The sequence below is a fragment of the Chionomys nivalis genome, chromosome 3 (genome assembly GCF_950005125.1).
Source record: "Chionomys nivalis chromosome 3, mChiNiv1.1, whole genome shotgun sequence".
Lineage (NCBI taxonomy): Eukaryota > Metazoa > Chordata > Mammalia > Rodentia > Cricetidae > Chionomys > Chionomys nivalis.
Window position 1 is genome coordinate 109,496,348 of NC_080088.1, and position 18,669 is coordinate 109,515,016.

The 18,669-nt window shown below is 48.0% G+C and overlaps 2 protein-coding genes across 5 annotated transcripts in view; both read right to left on the minus strand.

Moving 5' to 3' along the window:
- Tctn2 (tectonic family member 2) overlaps positions 1-1,100 on the minus strand; it is a 32,917-nt gene extending 31,817 nt beyond the window's left edge. For all 4 annotated transcript variants that reach the window (XR_009056833.1, XM_057764476.1, XM_057764475.1 and 1 more), the window contains exons 1-2: positions 948-1,100; positions 685-792 (exon numbers count right to left, since the gene is read on the minus strand). Coding sequence is in view for 3 of the 4 variants with exons in the window: in XM_057764476.1 (XP_057620459.1) it covers positions 685-792; positions 948-1,029 (190 nt within the window). In the remaining variant the exon portion in view is untranslated. The remainder of the gene's footprint in view (positions 1-684; positions 793-947) is intronic.
- Positions 1,101-2,719: 1,619 nt separating this feature from the next.
- Gtf2h3 (general transcription factor IIH subunit 3) lies at positions 2,720-18,654 on the minus strand. Its single transcript, XM_057766095.1, has 13 exons — positions 18,590-18,654; positions 15,153-15,232; positions 13,735-13,841; positions 13,478-13,644; positions 11,353-11,415; positions 10,386-10,415; positions 9,920-9,948; positions 9,230-9,304; positions 7,893-7,946; positions 5,124-5,192; positions 4,194-4,329; positions 4,043-4,079; positions 2,720-3,961 (listed from the first exon to the last, which is right to left on the minus strand). Exons 1-13 carry the CDS (start codon positions 18,600-18,602, stop codon positions 3,892-3,894), a joined length of 930 nt encoding a protein of 309 aa, XP_057622078.1. The 5' UTR covers positions 18,603-18,654; the 3' UTR covers positions 2,720-3,891.
- Between the last annotated feature and the right edge of the window lie 15 nt (positions 18,655-18,669).

Below are 18,669 nucleotides of genomic sequence, written 5' to 3' on the forward strand. Positions count from 1 at the left end.
GTGGGAATCTCCACAGACACACTAAACAGACTGGCTAAGCAGTATGTCTCCTCATTTGCCAATGGGATAAAGAGATGCTACCATTCTTTTTGTTGTTGTTGTTGTTTCAAGACAGGGTTTCTCTGTAGCTTCGGAGCCTGTCCTGGAACTCGCTCTTGTAGACCAGGCTTTGAAGCCTGTCCTGGAACTCGCTCTTGTAGACCAGGCTTTGAAGCCTGTCCTGGAACTAGCTCTTGTAGACCAGGCTGGCCTCAAACTCACAGAGATGCGCCTGCTTCTGCCTCCCGAGTGCTGGGATTAAAGGCATGGGCCACCACTGCCTGGTGGCCCTACTGTTCTTATGAGAACCCTGAGATGCTGTGTGGAAAACTCGGGGCTATCTCAATGAATACTGGTCAATTTTTTCTTTGGAAAACAAAAGCAAAAACAAAAACAAAACAACCTCACTATGCAGACCGGGCTGGCTTGGAACTCACAGATCTACCTGCCTCTGGCTGCTCAGTGCTGGGATTTAAAACGTGTGCTGCCATGCCCGGCTTGTTGGCCACTTTTATTTCAAGATTCCATTTCCAGAACCTGTCCACAGGACTTCTTTGTTCTACAACACAAAGATACTGCCTTTCTTCCCCACCCCTACTCTGCTGAGGACAGCACCCACGCTTCCAAGAAAAGCCAGACTCTTACCTTTCTCGACCTGCAGCGGAATCAGAGAGACGGTGACATCCTCACTGCCTCCGACAAGGCACGCGCTGACCTCAGGGCTGGACATTCGTATGAAAGATGGGATAAAAACTAGGAGAGAAGGAAGTACGGGATGGGGTTAGCTACTGCAGAACCTGTGTCTGGGGTGTGTGTGCTGGCTTTTTATGTGGTCCTGATTTCCAGGATCCTAGAAGCTCCAGGTTCCCTTAGTCTGGGCCATGCAGGCCATACCACGCCATACACACCCGGGTCCCCACGCAGCGGTTTCAGGACGTCCTGCAGCAGGAGAAATCCCCACAGGAGGCCGAGTAGCGACAGAGAGCCCATCCCGAGGACGCGTCTGATTCACAAACCCGCAATATTCCAGAGGAGAAAAAGCGGCAGTCTTTGCCGCCCGGCCGACGCCATATTGCCAAGCTGAGAGCCCGCAACCATGGCAACCACCAATCGGTGATGGGCGTGTCGTGATTGGTTTAGGTCAAGAGAGTCTACTTCTACGTGCCTAGCGAAAGTACCAGTAGCCATGGCAACCACCAATCGGGTAGCAGCGTTCCATGATTGGTCCAGTACAAGAGCGCCAGCTCTCCGATCTTCGCCCTGCCCACCAGGCCTTGATTGCTTCTTCAGCTCACAACTTTCAGGGGATATCGTGGGTTCTTTCCATCCCAGATTTCAAGAAACCACACTGAGGGTGTGGAGAGATGACTCAGAGGTTCAGGGCACTTGCTGCTCTTGCAGAGAATCACAATTCGGTTCCCAGCACACACGTGGTAACTCACAACTTCCTGTTACTACACTTCCCGGGGATCTGATGCCCTGAGGCTCTTGCGTCCTTAGTCACTACATGCACGTGGTGCAAATACACATACTTCCTGGCGACCGATCATACACATGAAGTAAAACCTATTAGTTTCAGAACATGGGTAGGTGAGTAGAGGGGTGTCTAGGTTCCAGGTCTGTAACTTTTAAGAACCCTAAAGACTAGTTTGCCAGGCTTACGCTAGTTCTGCCAGGCTACCGCTTGCCATTCCTGGAAGACCACTGTATATTTACATAGCATCCCAGTCATGGTCCTGCATACTCCTGAGTATGGTCATCAACTGCATCTCGTGTTTTCTCTACGGTAACACCAAATGCACTATGAGCAATGCCAGAGAACTTTAGAATTAGTCCAAGGTGCCTCTTGCCTAGTTACCATATTCAAAACTGTATATTTCTTGGTTTGGCCCAGGCCACGTTCTCTGTTTCCTTCAATCCCAGCCAAAAACGGTTCACTGCCCCAAAAGCAGGCAGCCAGTGTCATGGAAAACCCTCCACCAGTGAAGGCTAGTTCAAGCTGGGCAGTGGTGGCACACACCTACAATCAGTGGAGTAACATGGTCCTCCCCCTTCAAAGACAGCTACGTGACCCACGGATGTTTCCACTCCCACTGTCATTATCCATTAGCCACGGCAAACTGGCTTGGACTGCTGTCACCTCAGGCGGAGGTCTGTGACCGGCAGCGGCCCCCCAGCAACAGCTGGAAGAAGTGGCATCTGCACCTGCCCCTGCCACCTGTATATGCAGGCCCTCCAGGCACCAGATCCAAGTCTACGCCTCAGTCCCAATGGACCCGAATGGAGACAACTCAAGGTCAGTTCTGTCCTCCCCCAACGTGGCCCTGGAGATGGGTCAGGTCACAGTACCTGCTGAGCTACCATGCCAGCCTGCTGATTTGTGCTGTTGTTTGGGTTTAAGATTTTTATTCTATGTGTACGGTTGTTCACACATGCCTGCACGTCTGTGCACCATGTTTGTGCCTGGTGCATGTGGATGCCAAGAGAGGGCACCTGATGCCCTGGAACTGAAGCAACAAATAGTTGTGAGCTGCTTCCTGAGTAGAACTGGACCTGGGTCCTCTGGAAGGTCAGTGTTCTTAAGAAAGCTTTTAGTAATTAAAAACAAAAACTGCTCAATGCAAGCTGAGTGGCACCTTTAATCCAACACTTATGAGGATCTCTGTGAGTCTGTTCTACAAAGTGAGTTCCAACACAGCCAGGGCTATTATGCAGAAAAACCGTCTCAAAAAAACTACTTAATGAAAATATCTAGAAAAATACTTTAAGAAAATTAGTAAATATAAAAATAAAATTTTTATTGTTGAAATTACAAGTGTTTCAATTAAACTCATTTACATTTTAGTATTCAACAGTTCTCCAATATTAATGTTATTCTATTAGAAAATGACAAGGTTATACCTCTAGATAGCTCCTTTTCCCCATGAGGTGGCTCTGACTCCAGCCGACAAACTCTTCCCTCACGTGTGTCTCTGACAACCTTTACCACAGCCCCAGCGATTGCTCCTTTTGTATATTTAAATTAAGATTTTATACATTTTTGTTGAAAACCATTACTAATAATCTTGGTTAACTCCGTGGAAATATGCTGGCATACCAGACAAATACAGAACAGCTAACAGCTGCAGGGAGCCTCGAGTCGGCAGGTCTCCTACACTGACCACTGGTTTGGTTTGTTTTGTAAACAAAGTGGCAAGATGCAGCCCTGATTGGTTTCAACTCACTGTGTAGACCAGGCTGGCCTCAATCTCTGCACCCTGAGTGCTGGGATTGAAGGCTTATGCCTTTGGGTCAGGTTACATTTAAATATAGTTAAAGGAAACAATTTATTTGATAAAAAATGTTCATTTTCTTAAAAGACAGGCAGGATCTGAACCCCAAACCTTCCTGACTCAGGATTCCAGGCATGTGCACACCAGGCCAACTAAGATGCTTTGTCATGACTGATGATGACCCAATGCTGGTCACCTTCCCGAGTGGCATTCCAACTTCACTCACTGCCCATCTTTTAGTACAGAAAGCCCAGAATGTAGATGATAAGCTGTGACGGAGGACAAATCTAAGAACAAAATCCCAGGGGCTGCAGCGGAGCAGTGGGGTGCTGGCCGAGGACCTGCAAGGTGGGGATTCAACACCCAGCCCCAAGGAAGAGAGCAACAGCAGATGAACCAGGCCCACCTGGTTTCTGCTAAGCAACAGACAGAAAGTGTTAACCCTGTGCTTGTCCCCTTTCCATGGAACATGGGAGGCTTGGGGTGCACGTCAGCTCCACCCTACAAGCACGGGATGAGAGCAGCGCCCTCCAGGGAGAGCAGGCTGCAGCAGGATGGGGAAACACACGCACATCGCTCATCACAGGGCCACCTTCTGTTTCTTTTTCTTAGCCTTGAGTACAGGAGGGAGGGAGATCTTAAAGGCTGTCCTGGAACGATAGAGAGAGAACATTTTAGGTCTCGGAAGTCCTCGGGAACCCACTCCCATCAGCACCTGTGAAGATACTCACTCGCACGTGGTGCAGATGGGGCTGAAATTGCAGAAAACTGTTCAAAATTTAAAAAAAAAAAAAAATGAAATAAGGATTTGAAAGCCAGATTACTTTCTGTGCCACCCCCTCTCCCAACACAGACAGGAAGAAAAACTACACGTGAGCTTACTCGACAGACACACGGAGCAGACATAGCCGATCTCAATGAGACTTCGGTGGCAGAAGCAGGCAGCCCTGTAGTCCACGTGGATCGGAGGTGGGAGGATTAGCTGAGATCGCTGATCTTGATCCGGAAGAAAAACCCACTGTTTAAAAAAACCAAACAAACAAAAGACAGAAAAAATATACAAAGTACTTTTAAAACAGCAACGTTCCAGACACAGGCAACAGTTTAGCCAATCATCACACACAGACAAGCAGCAGCGTTAGCCAATCAGACAACAGCTTAACCAGTCACCACACAGACAGCAGAGCTCAGCCAGTCGTCACACGCAAGAGCAGATCTTAGCCAATCAGCACTAGGAGAATACTAACGCGAGCCTGTCCTCTGGGACTGGTTAGATGGCTCAGGGAGGAAAGGTACATGCCAGCAGCCTGGATGAGCTGAGTTCCACTCCTGGAACCAACACCTGGAAGGAGAGAACTGCTCCTGCCAGTTGGCTTCTGCCCTCCACATGCACTCAGGGGACGTAACTTACACAAAATAATAATTTCCTTTAACACCTATTCATTGTTACTCATCCCACAATTATTTTTTTTTCATTTAATTTGTGCACTTGTATGTGTGTGAGCACATACACATGGCAGGCAGAAGACAACTGGTAGGAGGTGATTCTCTCCTTTCCCCGTATGGATCCTGCGATTGAACTCAGGTCATCAGGCTGGGCGGCAAGCACCCTTACTCCCTGAGCCATGCTGTCAGCCCCACGCCACTTACTAAACACTCTGCTATATAATCATATGACATCTGCAAAAACTTTTAGAGTTCAAAGACCTGGAAGTCCACCCTTCTCAGCCTGGGAACCCTGAAGCCACTCTCTCCCAGCAATTCCTACCCTGGGATGCTAGAGATGGCGGGCTGCCGCCCCCGATAACTCACCAGTAAGTACTGCAGGAGGGAAGGCATCTGAGGCACCTTCAGGTACAATCCCCCTGTGATGTCACAAGCCTGCAAGACAGAGGGGTCATGAACAATGCAGAACCTCGGCATTCTCAGGGGAGTGGGGTTCATGAGGACTCCACAGGTCTCTAAGTCAGCTGGTGTGAGGTTCACGTATTCACTACTGCCCACACTACAGACACTATCACTCAGCTCTGCTCCAGTGTGGTTCACGCATTCACTACTGCCCACACTACAGACACTATCACTCAGCTCTGCTCCAGACTCCCAGGCTACTGTGTCTCTTCCTCAGGTGAGCTCCTGGCACTGCCAACAGACAGGACAGCCCCTGGCAGCATCACTGTCTGCCCTCTGTGCCATTCAGCGTGTTCTGAGCTTCCCAGTGCTTTGCTTTAAAGTTTCCTTCCTAGTTTTAAGGGGGAGGAGGGAGAAGAGCACATCGGGCTGGTGGACACAAAACTGATGTTATAAATTTTAATTTCCATGACAATCAATCGGGTGATGGGGAAGGAAAGCTAAGGGAAGGCAAGGGCCAAGCCTCGGCAGCAGGGGACAAGTGCCAAGGCACTAGGCCACAACAGCCCAGGTTAACTATGGTTTCAGGCAACACCACTCTTGGGTCCACAGGAAAAGAGATGATGTGGAGTGAACAGAAGGCCAAGGCAAGGACTTGGGTATTAGCCAAAGTGTGCTGGGACGCTAGGGATGGGGGTGGGGGCAGTTAAGCAAGGAAGTAACATGGCCTCTCTTAGGCCATCAGCTTCTTTCTGACTCCCAAGATGACAGACTGAGTGTGCTAAGAGAGCCCAGATGTCTGCAAGCCCCACAGAAGGGTAGTTAGGAAAGAAGACAGGAGTGGGATTCAGCATCTGTGCGAGGACAGATTCATCTAGATCACAGCAGTATGGAAAGGGAGGAAGAGAAAGAGGGAAAGCAGGGTGGCTACCCCATGAACCAGGCTGTGCTCAGAGACAGGGCTCAGAGTTTGGAGAAGCCACTGCACAGAAAAGGCAGAGCTCTGTCCGCCCGTGACTTGAGGTCCAGGAGCCGATGGCATGTGCACTCGAGGCATCCTGGTGAGGGACAGGGCCAGAGCCAGCTTCCAATCAGAGTTATCTCCGAGTTAATGACCCTTTGAGAGCTGCAAATCAAGTCACCTTGAAAGCCTAATACGTAAGGCAATGGGAACTGCAACAGTGTAGATACAGAAAGGCAGGGCGGCTGAGGAGCTGAGGGAGGCAGCAGCCACCCTCATCGGAACAGGACACAGACACAAGCACTGGATGTCATATGGCGCGTACACCCAGGACTAACTCCTACGCTGTGTCTCATCCTCATGGGGAGGGGTACCAGATTTTAAATAAAATGTAATGAATTCTTAGGTATCTCTAAACAATTCCTTAAAATGCACTTATGCATTAAAAAACAAAAAACAGGCTAGGTAGTGTTGGCACAAGCCTTTAATCCCAGTACTTGGAGGCAGAGGCAGGAGAATTTCTGTGAGTTTGAGGCCAGCCTGGTCTACAGAGCGAGTTCCAGGATAGCCAGGACTACACAGAGAAACCCTGTCTCAAAATACAAAAAAAACAAAATAAACAAACAAAAAAATACCACATGCCTACTGTCAAGTTGAGCCCAAGAACTGACAAGTGCAGCTCTCTCGGACCAGCGCATGCTCCCTCCCCTCAGCCCAGCACCAGCCCTTTTCACTGATGACTGATCTTCAAGGATCTTCAAGGATGTAACTCTTTAAGGAAATGCTGAAGGGAAAGGAAGGGATATTAACAATTGTCTTTACGTTTATTATTTGTGTGTGCACGCATATGCAAGCCATGGCACACGAATGGAGACCAGAGGAGAACTTGAAGGAGTGGCGCTCTCCTTCCAGCATATGGGTTCAAGTCATCAGCTTTGGGCACAGGCACCTTTAGCCACTAAGCAATCTCACTGGCCCAGAAATACTTCCTGTGAGCAAAAGGTAGTCACCCATGGCTTGCTGATTATTTAGGTGTGGGTACCTTTACACCCTCGCCATTCTGGTAAAATCACAAGATTTAGTTTCAAACTTCTGCTCAAAGAGCAGCATCTAAAGCAGGTGAACTGCCATGAATGTGACCCCAGCCTGGGCTAGAGTAAGCTCTTACCACCCCCGCCCCACCCCCACAACCCCAAAGCACACCTTGTAGTGGGATATCTGTACACTGTGTGAGGATGTATTGCTGTGATTGGTGCAATAAAAAGCTGAACAGCCGATAGCTGGGCAGGAGAGGATAGGCAGGATCTGGGCAGAGAGCGAGCTCTGGGAAGAAAGGCAGAGGTGCCAGCCAGACGAGAGGAAGCAGGATGGGAAGTATGGAGATGAGGTAGTACCACAGGGCAGAACGTAGATTAATATGTTAAGTTATAAGAGCTGGTTGGGAACAAGCCTAAGCTAAGGTCGAGCTTTTATAATTAATGTCCCATGTCATTATTTGCAGGCTAGTGGGCCCGACGAGAAAGCTCGACTACAACATCTAACAGTAATTCCCAAGACATATATATATATATAAAATGCAATGTACAGAATTTACATTTTCCTCAAAAATTAAATTATTTCTTAGAAAACTGAATAGTGGGGGAGGCATGGTGTCACAAACCTTTCACTCGGGAGGCAGAAGCAGGTAGACCTCTGTGAGTTCCAGATCCAGCTACAGCTACAGTAAGGCCCTGTCTCAGGACAAACAACCAGAAACACCCCTGGAAACATACCTGTTGGAGGAGCCCTGAATCCGAGTCTAGGACGCAGGCATCGATGAGAATATTCTGAAAGGAGCATTTAAAACATTATAGCAATGGTTATGGCTGTCTCAGACGTCTAGACTCTATTCTCTTTTATTATTTTTTTTTTGACGGGTTCTCAACTCTATAGTCTAGACTGGCATAGAATTTGTGCTAATCCTCCTGCCTCCGCCTCCCTAGTAGTGGTAGAGATGTGCCCCATTTTGTCCAGTCAGACTCTATCCCTAAAATGGGCCCTTTAACATGTCCAGTGATGCTGCACGGTGGATACTGGCTTCTGAAACATCCAGTCCAGGTCCCAATCCTGTCTCCAAAGCCTGACCCCTTTTCACTGCAACATGCTCCACACGGAAGGAAATACTGGGCTCCAGTGGTGCTGTATGCTCCAACTGAGGCTTACAGGGGGCTGGAGAGATGGTGCAGTGGCTGAGAGCACTGGCTGCCCTTCCAGGGGACCCTGATTCAGTTTCCAGCACCCACATCCTATCTCACAACCATCTGTAACTAGTTCCACTGGCTCTACCACCCTCTCGCAGCTTCTATGGGCACCAGAAGTGCACATGTTGCATGTATATGTCTGCAGGCAGAACACTTGGACACATTAAAAAACAAAAACAAAAAAAACAGAGAACGAAGATGATGCATCAGGTTATCCGAACATCAGTTATCTGCACAGCACACGCCACACTAGCATCAAAAGAGAAACTGTAGGCGAACGGCACACACCGTTAGCCAGCTGCCCAGCAGACTGACACAGGGGCTTCTCAAGTCCCAGGCCTGTGTGGACTGCAGGGAGCTGACACCAGCCTGGGCAAGTCAGCAAGAGCCCACCTGTCTCAACACAAAACAAGAAGCTCCTGGGGACACTCAGGTCACGTAGAGCTCGTCACATATGTGAAAGTCTTGGGTTAAATGACACTGCCAAAAATTAAAAAAATACAAAAGATGGAAAAGCTGAGGGTTCCTGTATCAAACCGTCAACCCGGGAGTCTTAGCCACAGGTGGGCTAACGGGATGAGCAGCATGACAGCTGATGCAAAACCGAGCTGGAGTGTTCTGACAACACCGCCAGGCCAAGGACGCAGGATGACCGGTGCCCTGTGTGGATTCTGAATCCCCAAGCCACAACCAGAACCCCACTGAATGACAGTGATCACATTTTTGGGTTTTTTGTTTTGTTTTTTTAGCCTGGGGATGTCCTAGAACTCTCTATATGGACCAGCCTGGACTCCAACTCAAAAAGGTATGCACCACCACACCCAGCCTCCGAGGATTTCTCTCAGAAATTAGGAAGGCTGATGCCTCACCTGCTTCTGAGCAGCAAAGATAACGTTCATGAAGTTCATGTACTGCAGTGCGCTGTCCTCTGCAGCCTTGATCACCTGCAAATACAGCCGTTCGACCTCAAGCACCTCCCAGGACTCACTGGGACAGGACCTGCTGCAAGTCACAGACGGGGCCACTTCTCCAGTCTCTCTTCTACTCAGTACTAACCCGGGGCCACTTCTCCAGTCTCTCTTCCTACTCAGTACTAAGCCCCTGAAGTGAAAGGGGACACCAGATCCATCCTGGTCCTTGACAGACTGACGGGCATCTGTCCAGCATATCCAGCACGCACTGGGAGGCCAGGGGACAGCGCTGGGAGTTAGTTCTCTCCATACACGTAGGCCCTGGGGACTGAAGTCATCAGGCTAGGCACCTTTACTCACAGAGCCATCTCACTGGCCCAAGAGCTCTGATTTTAGAAATATTAATTTTCTATAAAAGTAACAATGTTGAAAATGCTTTTCCAGATGGCTTTGTGAGACAGATCTTACTATGTAGCCCTGGCTGGTCTGGAACTTGCTATGTAGGATCACATTGTCCTTCAACTCACAGAGATCAGCCTGTGTCTCCCTCTCCCAATGCTGGATTTAAATGCCTGTGACATCACACCTGGACTCATTCCCATGGTTTCCACCTGTCTGCAGTTATATCTAAATTGTGTATAACCTTACCAATATCCTTGATTTCATCTCCTGATTATCTATAAAGAGACAAAAACAGATAATTTAACAAACAAGATAGCTTAAAAAGTATGTGGTTTGGCCGGGCAATGGTGGCGCACGCCTTTAATCCCAGCACTCGGGAGGCAGAGGCAGGCGGATCTCTGTGAGTTCGAGACCAGCCTGTTCCAGGACAGGCTCCAAAGCCACAGAGAAACCCTGTCTTGAAAAACCAAAAAAAAAAAAAAAAAAAAAAAAAAAAAGTATGTGGTTTTCTAAGCAATTGTTATTTTATATTATTTTGAGAAAGGATCTCACTCTACAGCCCTGACTGGCCTGGAACTTATTATGTAGACCAGGCTGGCCTTGAACTCACAGAGATTTGCCTGCCTCTGAGTGTTCAGCAATTCTTAAATACCCCACCAAGCATGCAGCACTAAAATCAAAGGGCGGTAGTTGCAAAACAATCAGCTCCTACCTTTAACTGCCTTGCTCACTCTGTGAATGTCTGGATTGTTAACATTAAGGAAAATAAATGTGCTGCTTCACAAACATCCACACTAACAGGAAAACAGACCTTCAGACTTCAAGACAGCCCCCTCCCATCTCCTGCCATGACAGCCATATGGGTGGGCCTGGGTTCAGTACTCAATTCTGAACTCAGTAAGGGAAGCATGAGCTCTGCACTGAAGCCCACAGGACAGACAGCTGACTATCCACCATCCCTGATACCAATACTGGGGCCGCACCCAAACCAGTCAGTCCCTCCAGCGAGATGATGAATTTGAAAGGCATAAAGAGGATCCGGACAACTGGATAAAAACAGGACGTAAACACCACTCAATACTGTTAAAAGACACTTCACAAAAGCAAGGCTGAGAGGCCAGGACACGTGAAATCAGAGTCTGGCTGCTCACCTACAGAGTGCCACTCACTAATTAAAGTGTGAGATTGGTAAACAACTTTTAAAATCAGTACCAGAGATGACAATTCAAGGAATAAGATCAAAGCAAGTACTAGACTATCAGAGCAAGAAGCAAGAAGCTGGAGAAATGGCTCAGCAGGGCACAACACTGGTTGCTCTTGCAGAGATCCCAGCCTCGGTGCCTAGCATCTACATGGTGGTTCAACCACCTGCAACTCCAGTTCTAGGGGATTTAATGCCCTCTTTTGACTTCCACAGGTTCCAAACACCCACACTGTACACAGAGACATACTCAGGCAAAATACTCATTCTTAAAATAAGATAAACAAAACAAAACAAAAGAAACAAAGCAATACCTTACTAAGAAGCAGCACCAGGCTTTTCAGATGGTCATGGAAACATCCTGAAGGGCCAAAGGAGCTACTACACATGAGTGTTACAGAACAAGGTCTTGGAGAGGCCACCAGTTAAACACCCTCGCTACAAAAGACTGCTTTGGAACACACTAGCATAAGGATACAGCAAAGGGCTTTGGAGAGGGATCCTGCTAGCAATGTCTCTGTATGTTGGCCCTTTATGTCACCTGCAAATGTAAAAGAGCAGAAAATGGGGAAATTCTAAGTATTTTTTTTCAAATAAAGTCATTATGAAATGCAAGTATTCATGAATGAATCACAAGATGCCATGTTCAAAGTGGATTTCAAAACACGGAGACGAGTAATCAGCAAACCCAAGTAAGCTACTCCACGCCTCTCTTCCAAGTGTCTAGGTGTTTATTTAGGGGAAGGAGAGACAGAGATGGGAGTTGGTATTTAGAGGCTGGAGAGGGACTGGAAAGGTCACTGGGTTCTTAAGAGCTCTGGCTGCTCTTCCAGAAGACCTGGGTTCAAAGCCCAGCATCCAAGTGGGGGCTCACAATCATTTATAACACCAGCTCCACGGGATCTGATACCCTCTTCTGGCCTCCACAAAAATCAGGCACACACATGGTGCATAGACACACATGCTGGCAAAACATTCATACACATAAAGTAAAATAAACCAAGATGAAAAGTAAAAAACCAAAATAAACGACGTGGAATTTTACTTAGGATAAGGTTCTTGAGACAGACGGTAGGATGGCCTTGAAACAGTGTGCACACCTAGTGCTACTCAGCTGTACACTCAGAACTGGTTAAGATGGAGCCAGGTGTGGAAGCCTACACCTTTAATCCTACCATGCTGGAGGTGGAGGCAGGCAGATCTCTGAGTCTGAGGCTAGCCTGGTCTACACAGCAAGCTCCAAGCCAGTCAGGGAGACACAGGAAGATTTTTGTCTCAAAATAATTTATTGTTTAGAAACTCAATTTTTTTTTTTTAATTTGTGTGTGTGTGTGTGTGTGTGTGTGTGTGTGTGTGTCTGTGTGGATGTGTACATGATGCCTGCAGAGGCCCAAAGGGTATTGGCTACCCTGGAGCTGGAGTTAGAGGGGGCACTGAGCCTCCCTACATGGGTGCTGTGAACCAGACCTGGGTCCTCTCCAACAGCAGCAAGTGCTGCTAACCTCCAGGCATCTCTCCAGAGATGCTCTAGAACTCAGCTACTTCTTAGCAAGTTTACAGCCGAGGGCCCGTCCCCATGCTCTGACTACAGAGCACTTTCTATCATCTGAGACCATGGGCCCACATGTCTGTCCCAGCCCTGGGTCACTGTCAGCCCCTTCTCATCTTTAGAGTTCCTTTTTCCTCTAAGGACCGCTGCAGACCAAAGGCTGAAAGCCATGGCAGGCTGCAGGAACACTAGAGCCCTTAGCTGGGAAAGGCACTGTTGACTTTAAAGATGACAACACTGGAGGCTGCGGCGGTTTGAATGAAAATGGCTGCCACAGGCTCATACATGTGAATTCTTGGGCCCCAGCTGGAGGAACTATTTGGGAAGGATTGGGAGCTGTGGTCTTGTTGGAGATTTGTCACCAGGGGTAGACTGTAGGTTTCAAAAATTCATGTCATTTCCTGTTAGCTCTTCCCCTACTCTGTGCTTTTGGATTAGATGTAAACTCTCAGCTACTGCTCCAGCACCAAGCCTGCCTGCCTGCTGCTGCCATGCTCCCTACCACGAAGGTTCTACTACCCTTTGGAACCATGAATCCCAAATTAAACGCTTTGTAAGTTGCCCTGGTCATAGTGCTTTTTAACAGCAATAGAAACGTAACTAAGATGGACGGATGCATGAGCCTCCCCTAGCTGGGGAGCCATTAACAACCGATGGCCTGGGATGGCAAGGTTGGCTTTTTCTAAGGGTGTGGTCCCTGACAGCGCAACCATACTCCAGGACATGGCCCATACCGTGAGAATATGGGCAACACAAGAGGGTTCTTTGTTTTGTTTTGTTTTTTGTTTTTGAGACAAACTCTCTCCCGGAACTGGATAAGTAGACCAGGCTGGCTTAGAACTCACAGGAGATCTGTCTGCCTCTGTCTCCTGAGTGCTGAAATCAAAGGCATTTGCAACCCTAGCCAGATTATGAGAGAGAGAGAGAGAGGCAAATATCACCAAAATACATGGTACGCATGAAATCCTCAAAGAATCAATACAAACCTTACATTTTAAAAGCATACAACAGTTTCACTACAGGGAGGTAACAGTGACTATAGCCAGGCTCTTACTTTTGGTCATCAGATCTTTGATCTCCTCGGCGATCACCTCATTTGCAGCTGTCAACAATTCATATTTCCCATCTTTACTCCCGGAGGGATTATAGTCAGGAAGCGGGTTGCCAGGGTCTCCGAAGAAGTCTCCAAGTCTGCCATTCTTCCCCGGGTATAAGAATCGGCTGACAGGGTAGAGTAACCAGCATGTACTACACACGTGTATGAAACCAGCAAGGACTAGAAAGCAGCCCCCAGCAGAGCGCTGGTCCTACCTTTCCTGGATGTGGCTGGCTATCACCGCCAGCTGGTTGGAGCGGTTCATGAAGAGGTGGGAATTCGCCAGCACCATCACAGCATCCATGCACTTGGATAAAGTGAACTGACAAACACGGGAAAAACAAGTCAGCTCCTGATGAAGACGGCATTGAAAAACCGATTGTTCATTACTTAGCTTTACTTATACACTGATGTGTTTAAGAAAGGGCCTTGCCCTGGGCAACAAATGTCCAGCAATTCACCTGTCTCTACCTCCCCGTCATGACATGTGCCACTATGTGCCAATGGACAGTCACCAATATCTGACACAGTGATTCAACACTAAAAATCTGCTCAGTTCCGCTGCTTCTAAAACCGGAAGCACAGCACCTGAGAGGAAGCCTTCCTGACTTTACTGACAGAATCGTTTATACATGAGAACATTACTTCTCAAATACTGGCATGGTGGGGCCACACATGTAAACTTGGAAGCCTTGAACTTAGGAGACTGAACCAGAAGTTCATCCTCAGGCTATACAGCAAGTTCAAGGCCAGCCTGGGATACCCAAATTCCTGTACTGAAAAAATTTTTAAAAAAACACAATCTCGTTTGTTTTGTTTTAATAAATAAACTGTGTTCATCAAAATTTAAACTTGGGTCAATGAGATGGCTCAGCAAATACAGGAACTTTGATGCCTGGGGAACACTTGGAGAAAGAAGCAAACTAACTACAGGTGTCTACAACATGCAAGCATCCACACACATACGCAAACAAAGACTATGTAAAACACAAAAGGATGACCCTACCCATCTCAAAACTCCAAAGACGAGGTCTGGTGGGATAGCTCAATGGTTAAAGGTGCTTTAAACAAAGGCTGATGAGCTGAGCTCAATCCCTAGAGCGCACATGATTGAAGCAAAGAACAGGCCCCCTAAAGTTGTTCACTGACTTCCATATACATGCTGCGGCACACCATACCCCTCTCCCCCAAGGAGATATATAACAGAAGATGCCTTCTCATACAAGAGATATAGGAACTGTTTAGAAAAGCAAAATAGACAGGAGGCAATCAGCTGCCTGCATACGTACCCCGGAAGAGGGTGACAGTCAACAGGCTTGAGGACTTCATGTGCATTCCTGGGAACAGTGGGGCCAGTTCTCCATCTCCCTGCTCTAAGAACTCCCTGGTCTGTACGGTATAACTGGTGGCTGTTATGCGCTCACAGCTCTCCTTTCCGACAGTGTCTCTAGATGCCAAGACTGGAAAGATGAGCCTGACCTCCTGAGATCTGCCTGCCTCCACCTAAGGGCTAGGACTGGACGAGGGCCACCACACCTGGCTTGTAAGGACTCAATACTGCTTGCAGGGCAGTGGGTGGCATACACACAAACTGAAATTACGGAGAGTCGTGGGAAGGCTCATGCCGTCTTACCTGAGACCCCTTTAATGCTTGCTTTCCCCACCAAATCGGGTTGGCGTCAACTATGATAACCAGAAGATTCAACTCATCTTCTGCAAACAGGAACAAGAGCAACATTTCAAAATGTCAGCCTTATGAAATGGAAATACAGACAACATTCCCGATGGTCATTTAATAACTAGAGGGCCTCATATGGCTATCATCCTCTGACGGATCATGAGCTCACTGAAAGAGCCAAGTTTCCTTAAAAATTATGGGCTGAAGACACAACTAAATGATTAGAGTGCTTGCTTGGTATTGGGGAAGCCCTTGGTTTGAGAGCCAGTATCTCATTTTATAAAATAAGGGTCAGAGATGGCTTACAAGGTAAAGGCCTACAGCCATGCCCGATGATCAGAGTTCAATTCCTGGGATGCACATGGTTAGGTGAGACCTGACTTAACAAAGGTGCCCACTACATGCGCGCGTGCGCGTGCGCACACACACACAATATGGAAGAAAAAAATTTAATTTTAAATGCTGGGGAATCCCAACATTTGGCAGAGGCAGATGGATCTCCCCGAGTTCAAAACCAGGTCCAGGCTGAGCCGACCAGGGCTGAGGAGCTGGGCAGACCTTCTTAGCGCTCACCTGCCCCACAGCACTATAAGCGCTAGGCTGTGGGTGGGGCAATGCCAACCCTCTGCTCCTGGCATGTGGTGGACACTCCACAAACGTATACTGACTTAACCCAAAGGTATCCACATTTTAAAGCCTGGTCTTGAGCTTACAGGAATCTCCATGACAGGATTTCAAGCAGATTAGGGACCCATGAGCCATGAGGCCGGTCCATGAGCAACCGGGATGAGCCACTGTACAATAGCCAAGTCAGCGGGGATTAGGAATCTTTATTTTATTTAGTTAGTTTTTTATTTATATAGCACAGGCTGGCCTCAAATGCCTTGCATAGCTAAGGATGACATCAAACTTCTGATCCTTCTGTCTCTTCCTCCCAAGTGCTAGCTTGTACCAGCACATCTGGTGGGAAACAGTGCTGGGGACCAAACCAGGGCTCTGTGAATGTAAGGCAAGGACTCTACTCTATTGTTACATTCCCAGACCAGGGATCAACTTTTTAAAAGAGCCAAAGAGGAGAAAACAATTCTTATGTGAAAATTTTTTTATTTTATTATTATTATTATTATTTGCTAGCTGTCATGGAACTTGCTCTTGTAGACCAGGCTGGCCTTGAACTCATAGAGATCTGCCTGCCAGAGAAATGCTGGGAGGATAAGCGTGCGCCTCCACTGCCCGGCTGTGAACAAAGTTTTGCCATGTAAAGGAATTAGGCCACTATCCATACTGAGAGACACAACAAAGCAGGCCCAGCTAACACAAGCTTTCAACAAACAGCCACAGTAATAACTATGACTAGTGATGGAGGTCCTGGCTCTGAGTCCTCAAAGAGCCTATGCTTCATTTAGTCTGGTCCTGGGAATAAACATAGGGACTTCTACATGATAAGAAAGGGCTCTGCCACCAAACGACAGCCCAGCATTTTCTTACTTAAAAACAATTACATCTATTCTGTATGAGTGAGAGCTATGTATGTGCGCCACATTTATGCAGTGCTCTCAGAGGTTGGGAGATGGCACCGTATCCCCTGGATGTTTCTGCAGCTATGTGGCTGCTGGACTAACCAGGGTCCCCTGATAGTGCTCTGAACCACTGAGTCATCTCCCTAGGAGCCATGACCCTTTAAAACAGCATATTAGCCAGGCGGTGGTGGCGCACACCTTTAATCCTAGCACTTGGGAGGCAGAGGCAGGCGGATCTCTGTGAGTTCGAGACCAGCCTGGTCTACAAGAGCTAGTTCCAGGACAGGCTCCAAAACCACAGAGAAACCCTGTCTCGAAAAACAAAAAACAAACAAACAAACAAAAAAAAAACCCAGCATATTAAAAAATTGCCCAGGCTGGCCTTGATTTGGTAACCTCCTACCTCTTGAGTATCTGGGATTACACGCATCTGGCACCACACCCAGCCAAGAGCCTGCACTTGAAGGGACAAAGCAACCCTGCCAGTGCCTGCTGTCATGAAAAGCCTGGATGCGCACATAATAACAGGGCAGGGCGAGTGTGTGCCCAACTTACTGCCTCCTACTTTCCTTCTAGCAGCCCGGCTCCTTCACCAGGACCATCCCCCACCTCTGGTTTCTACAGAACCAAACCCCGCTTAGGCTCCCTTCCTTGATAGTACCAAGAAGACTGAGAAAGAAAACAATGCGCTGCCTGTCAGAATTGTGCGCATGGAATGTCTCTGCAGGTTCCTTCAGCCTCTGCCTCCCTGGCTGACAAGCTGTGCCAGGCCTGCCTTTCTCAGAGGTGTGAGTCATGGCTACAACTGCTGAGCGCACTTCCCTAATTACTCTTGCTCCCCAGAATCCATTTCTCACACAGTAGCCAAAGCGATGCTTCTAAAGTTGTCAATCTAAATAACTCGGGGCCAGTGAGAGGGCTCAGCTGGTAAAGGCGATTGCTTACAAGCCCGATGACCTGAGTTCAATCCCAGAAACCTAAACAATCAACAAGAGAACCGATTCCCACAAGTTTGCCTCTGACTTCCTAAGTGTGCTCTCTCTCTCTCTCTCTCTCTCTCTCTCTCTCTCTCTCTCTCCACACACACACACACACAAAAAAAAATAAATAAATAAACACGAGAATCTTTGGGAGGAAATGTAATTTAAAAGCTGTAACTAGCAGGTTAGTATATGAATAAGAGCCTCTCTCTCACCTTCCTCCATCCACCCACTGCCCGTTTTGCTCTTCTAAGTTTAACCTCCCAGGATGTTTGTACTTAAAGTGAACTTCATTGTGTTGCTCAATCCAGTTCTAGTGTCTCGATCTCTCCTGGAGTCCTAATGAAAGACAGCCCTCTTGAACTTAGCTGCCACACATTTGTCTTCACAGCCCTGGTCACCTCTTGGAATGATTTCACTTGTCAACTGCCCCTCTCGACCGAATGACACCACACACTCAAGCTTCCCTGTGTTGATTCTGTGCTGTACCCTCCAGTTTCGAGAATAACGTTCAGTACACGGGGACAATCCCAGTATTTAACGAACGACACACTGGCGTGCTAACGCAGGTCTGTAACCCCAGAACTCGGAAGGCTAAGGCAGGAGAGAGCGCCTACGTAAAAATACTAGGGCTGGGGATGGGACTCAACTGGTAGAAAGCCTACTGAGAAAGCACAAAGATCTGAGTACCACGGGCATGCCTGTACTTTCCAGCACGTTAGAGACTGGAGGATCAAGAGTTCAAGACCATCCTTGACATCACGAGTTCTATGTGAGACCCTGTCTCAACAATGAAATTGCTGAGTGAACGAACGACTACACTGGCTGCTCGTTTAACAACCAAACGTGTCCCTCCCAGCCCGGCTCCGAGTCCGGCCCGTGCCACCCTCACCGTCTGTAGCCATGGCGCCCCTACGCCTCGGTGGAGAGCCGCCCACGGTTCGACGCGCGCACGCCAACTTCCGGCGCTGA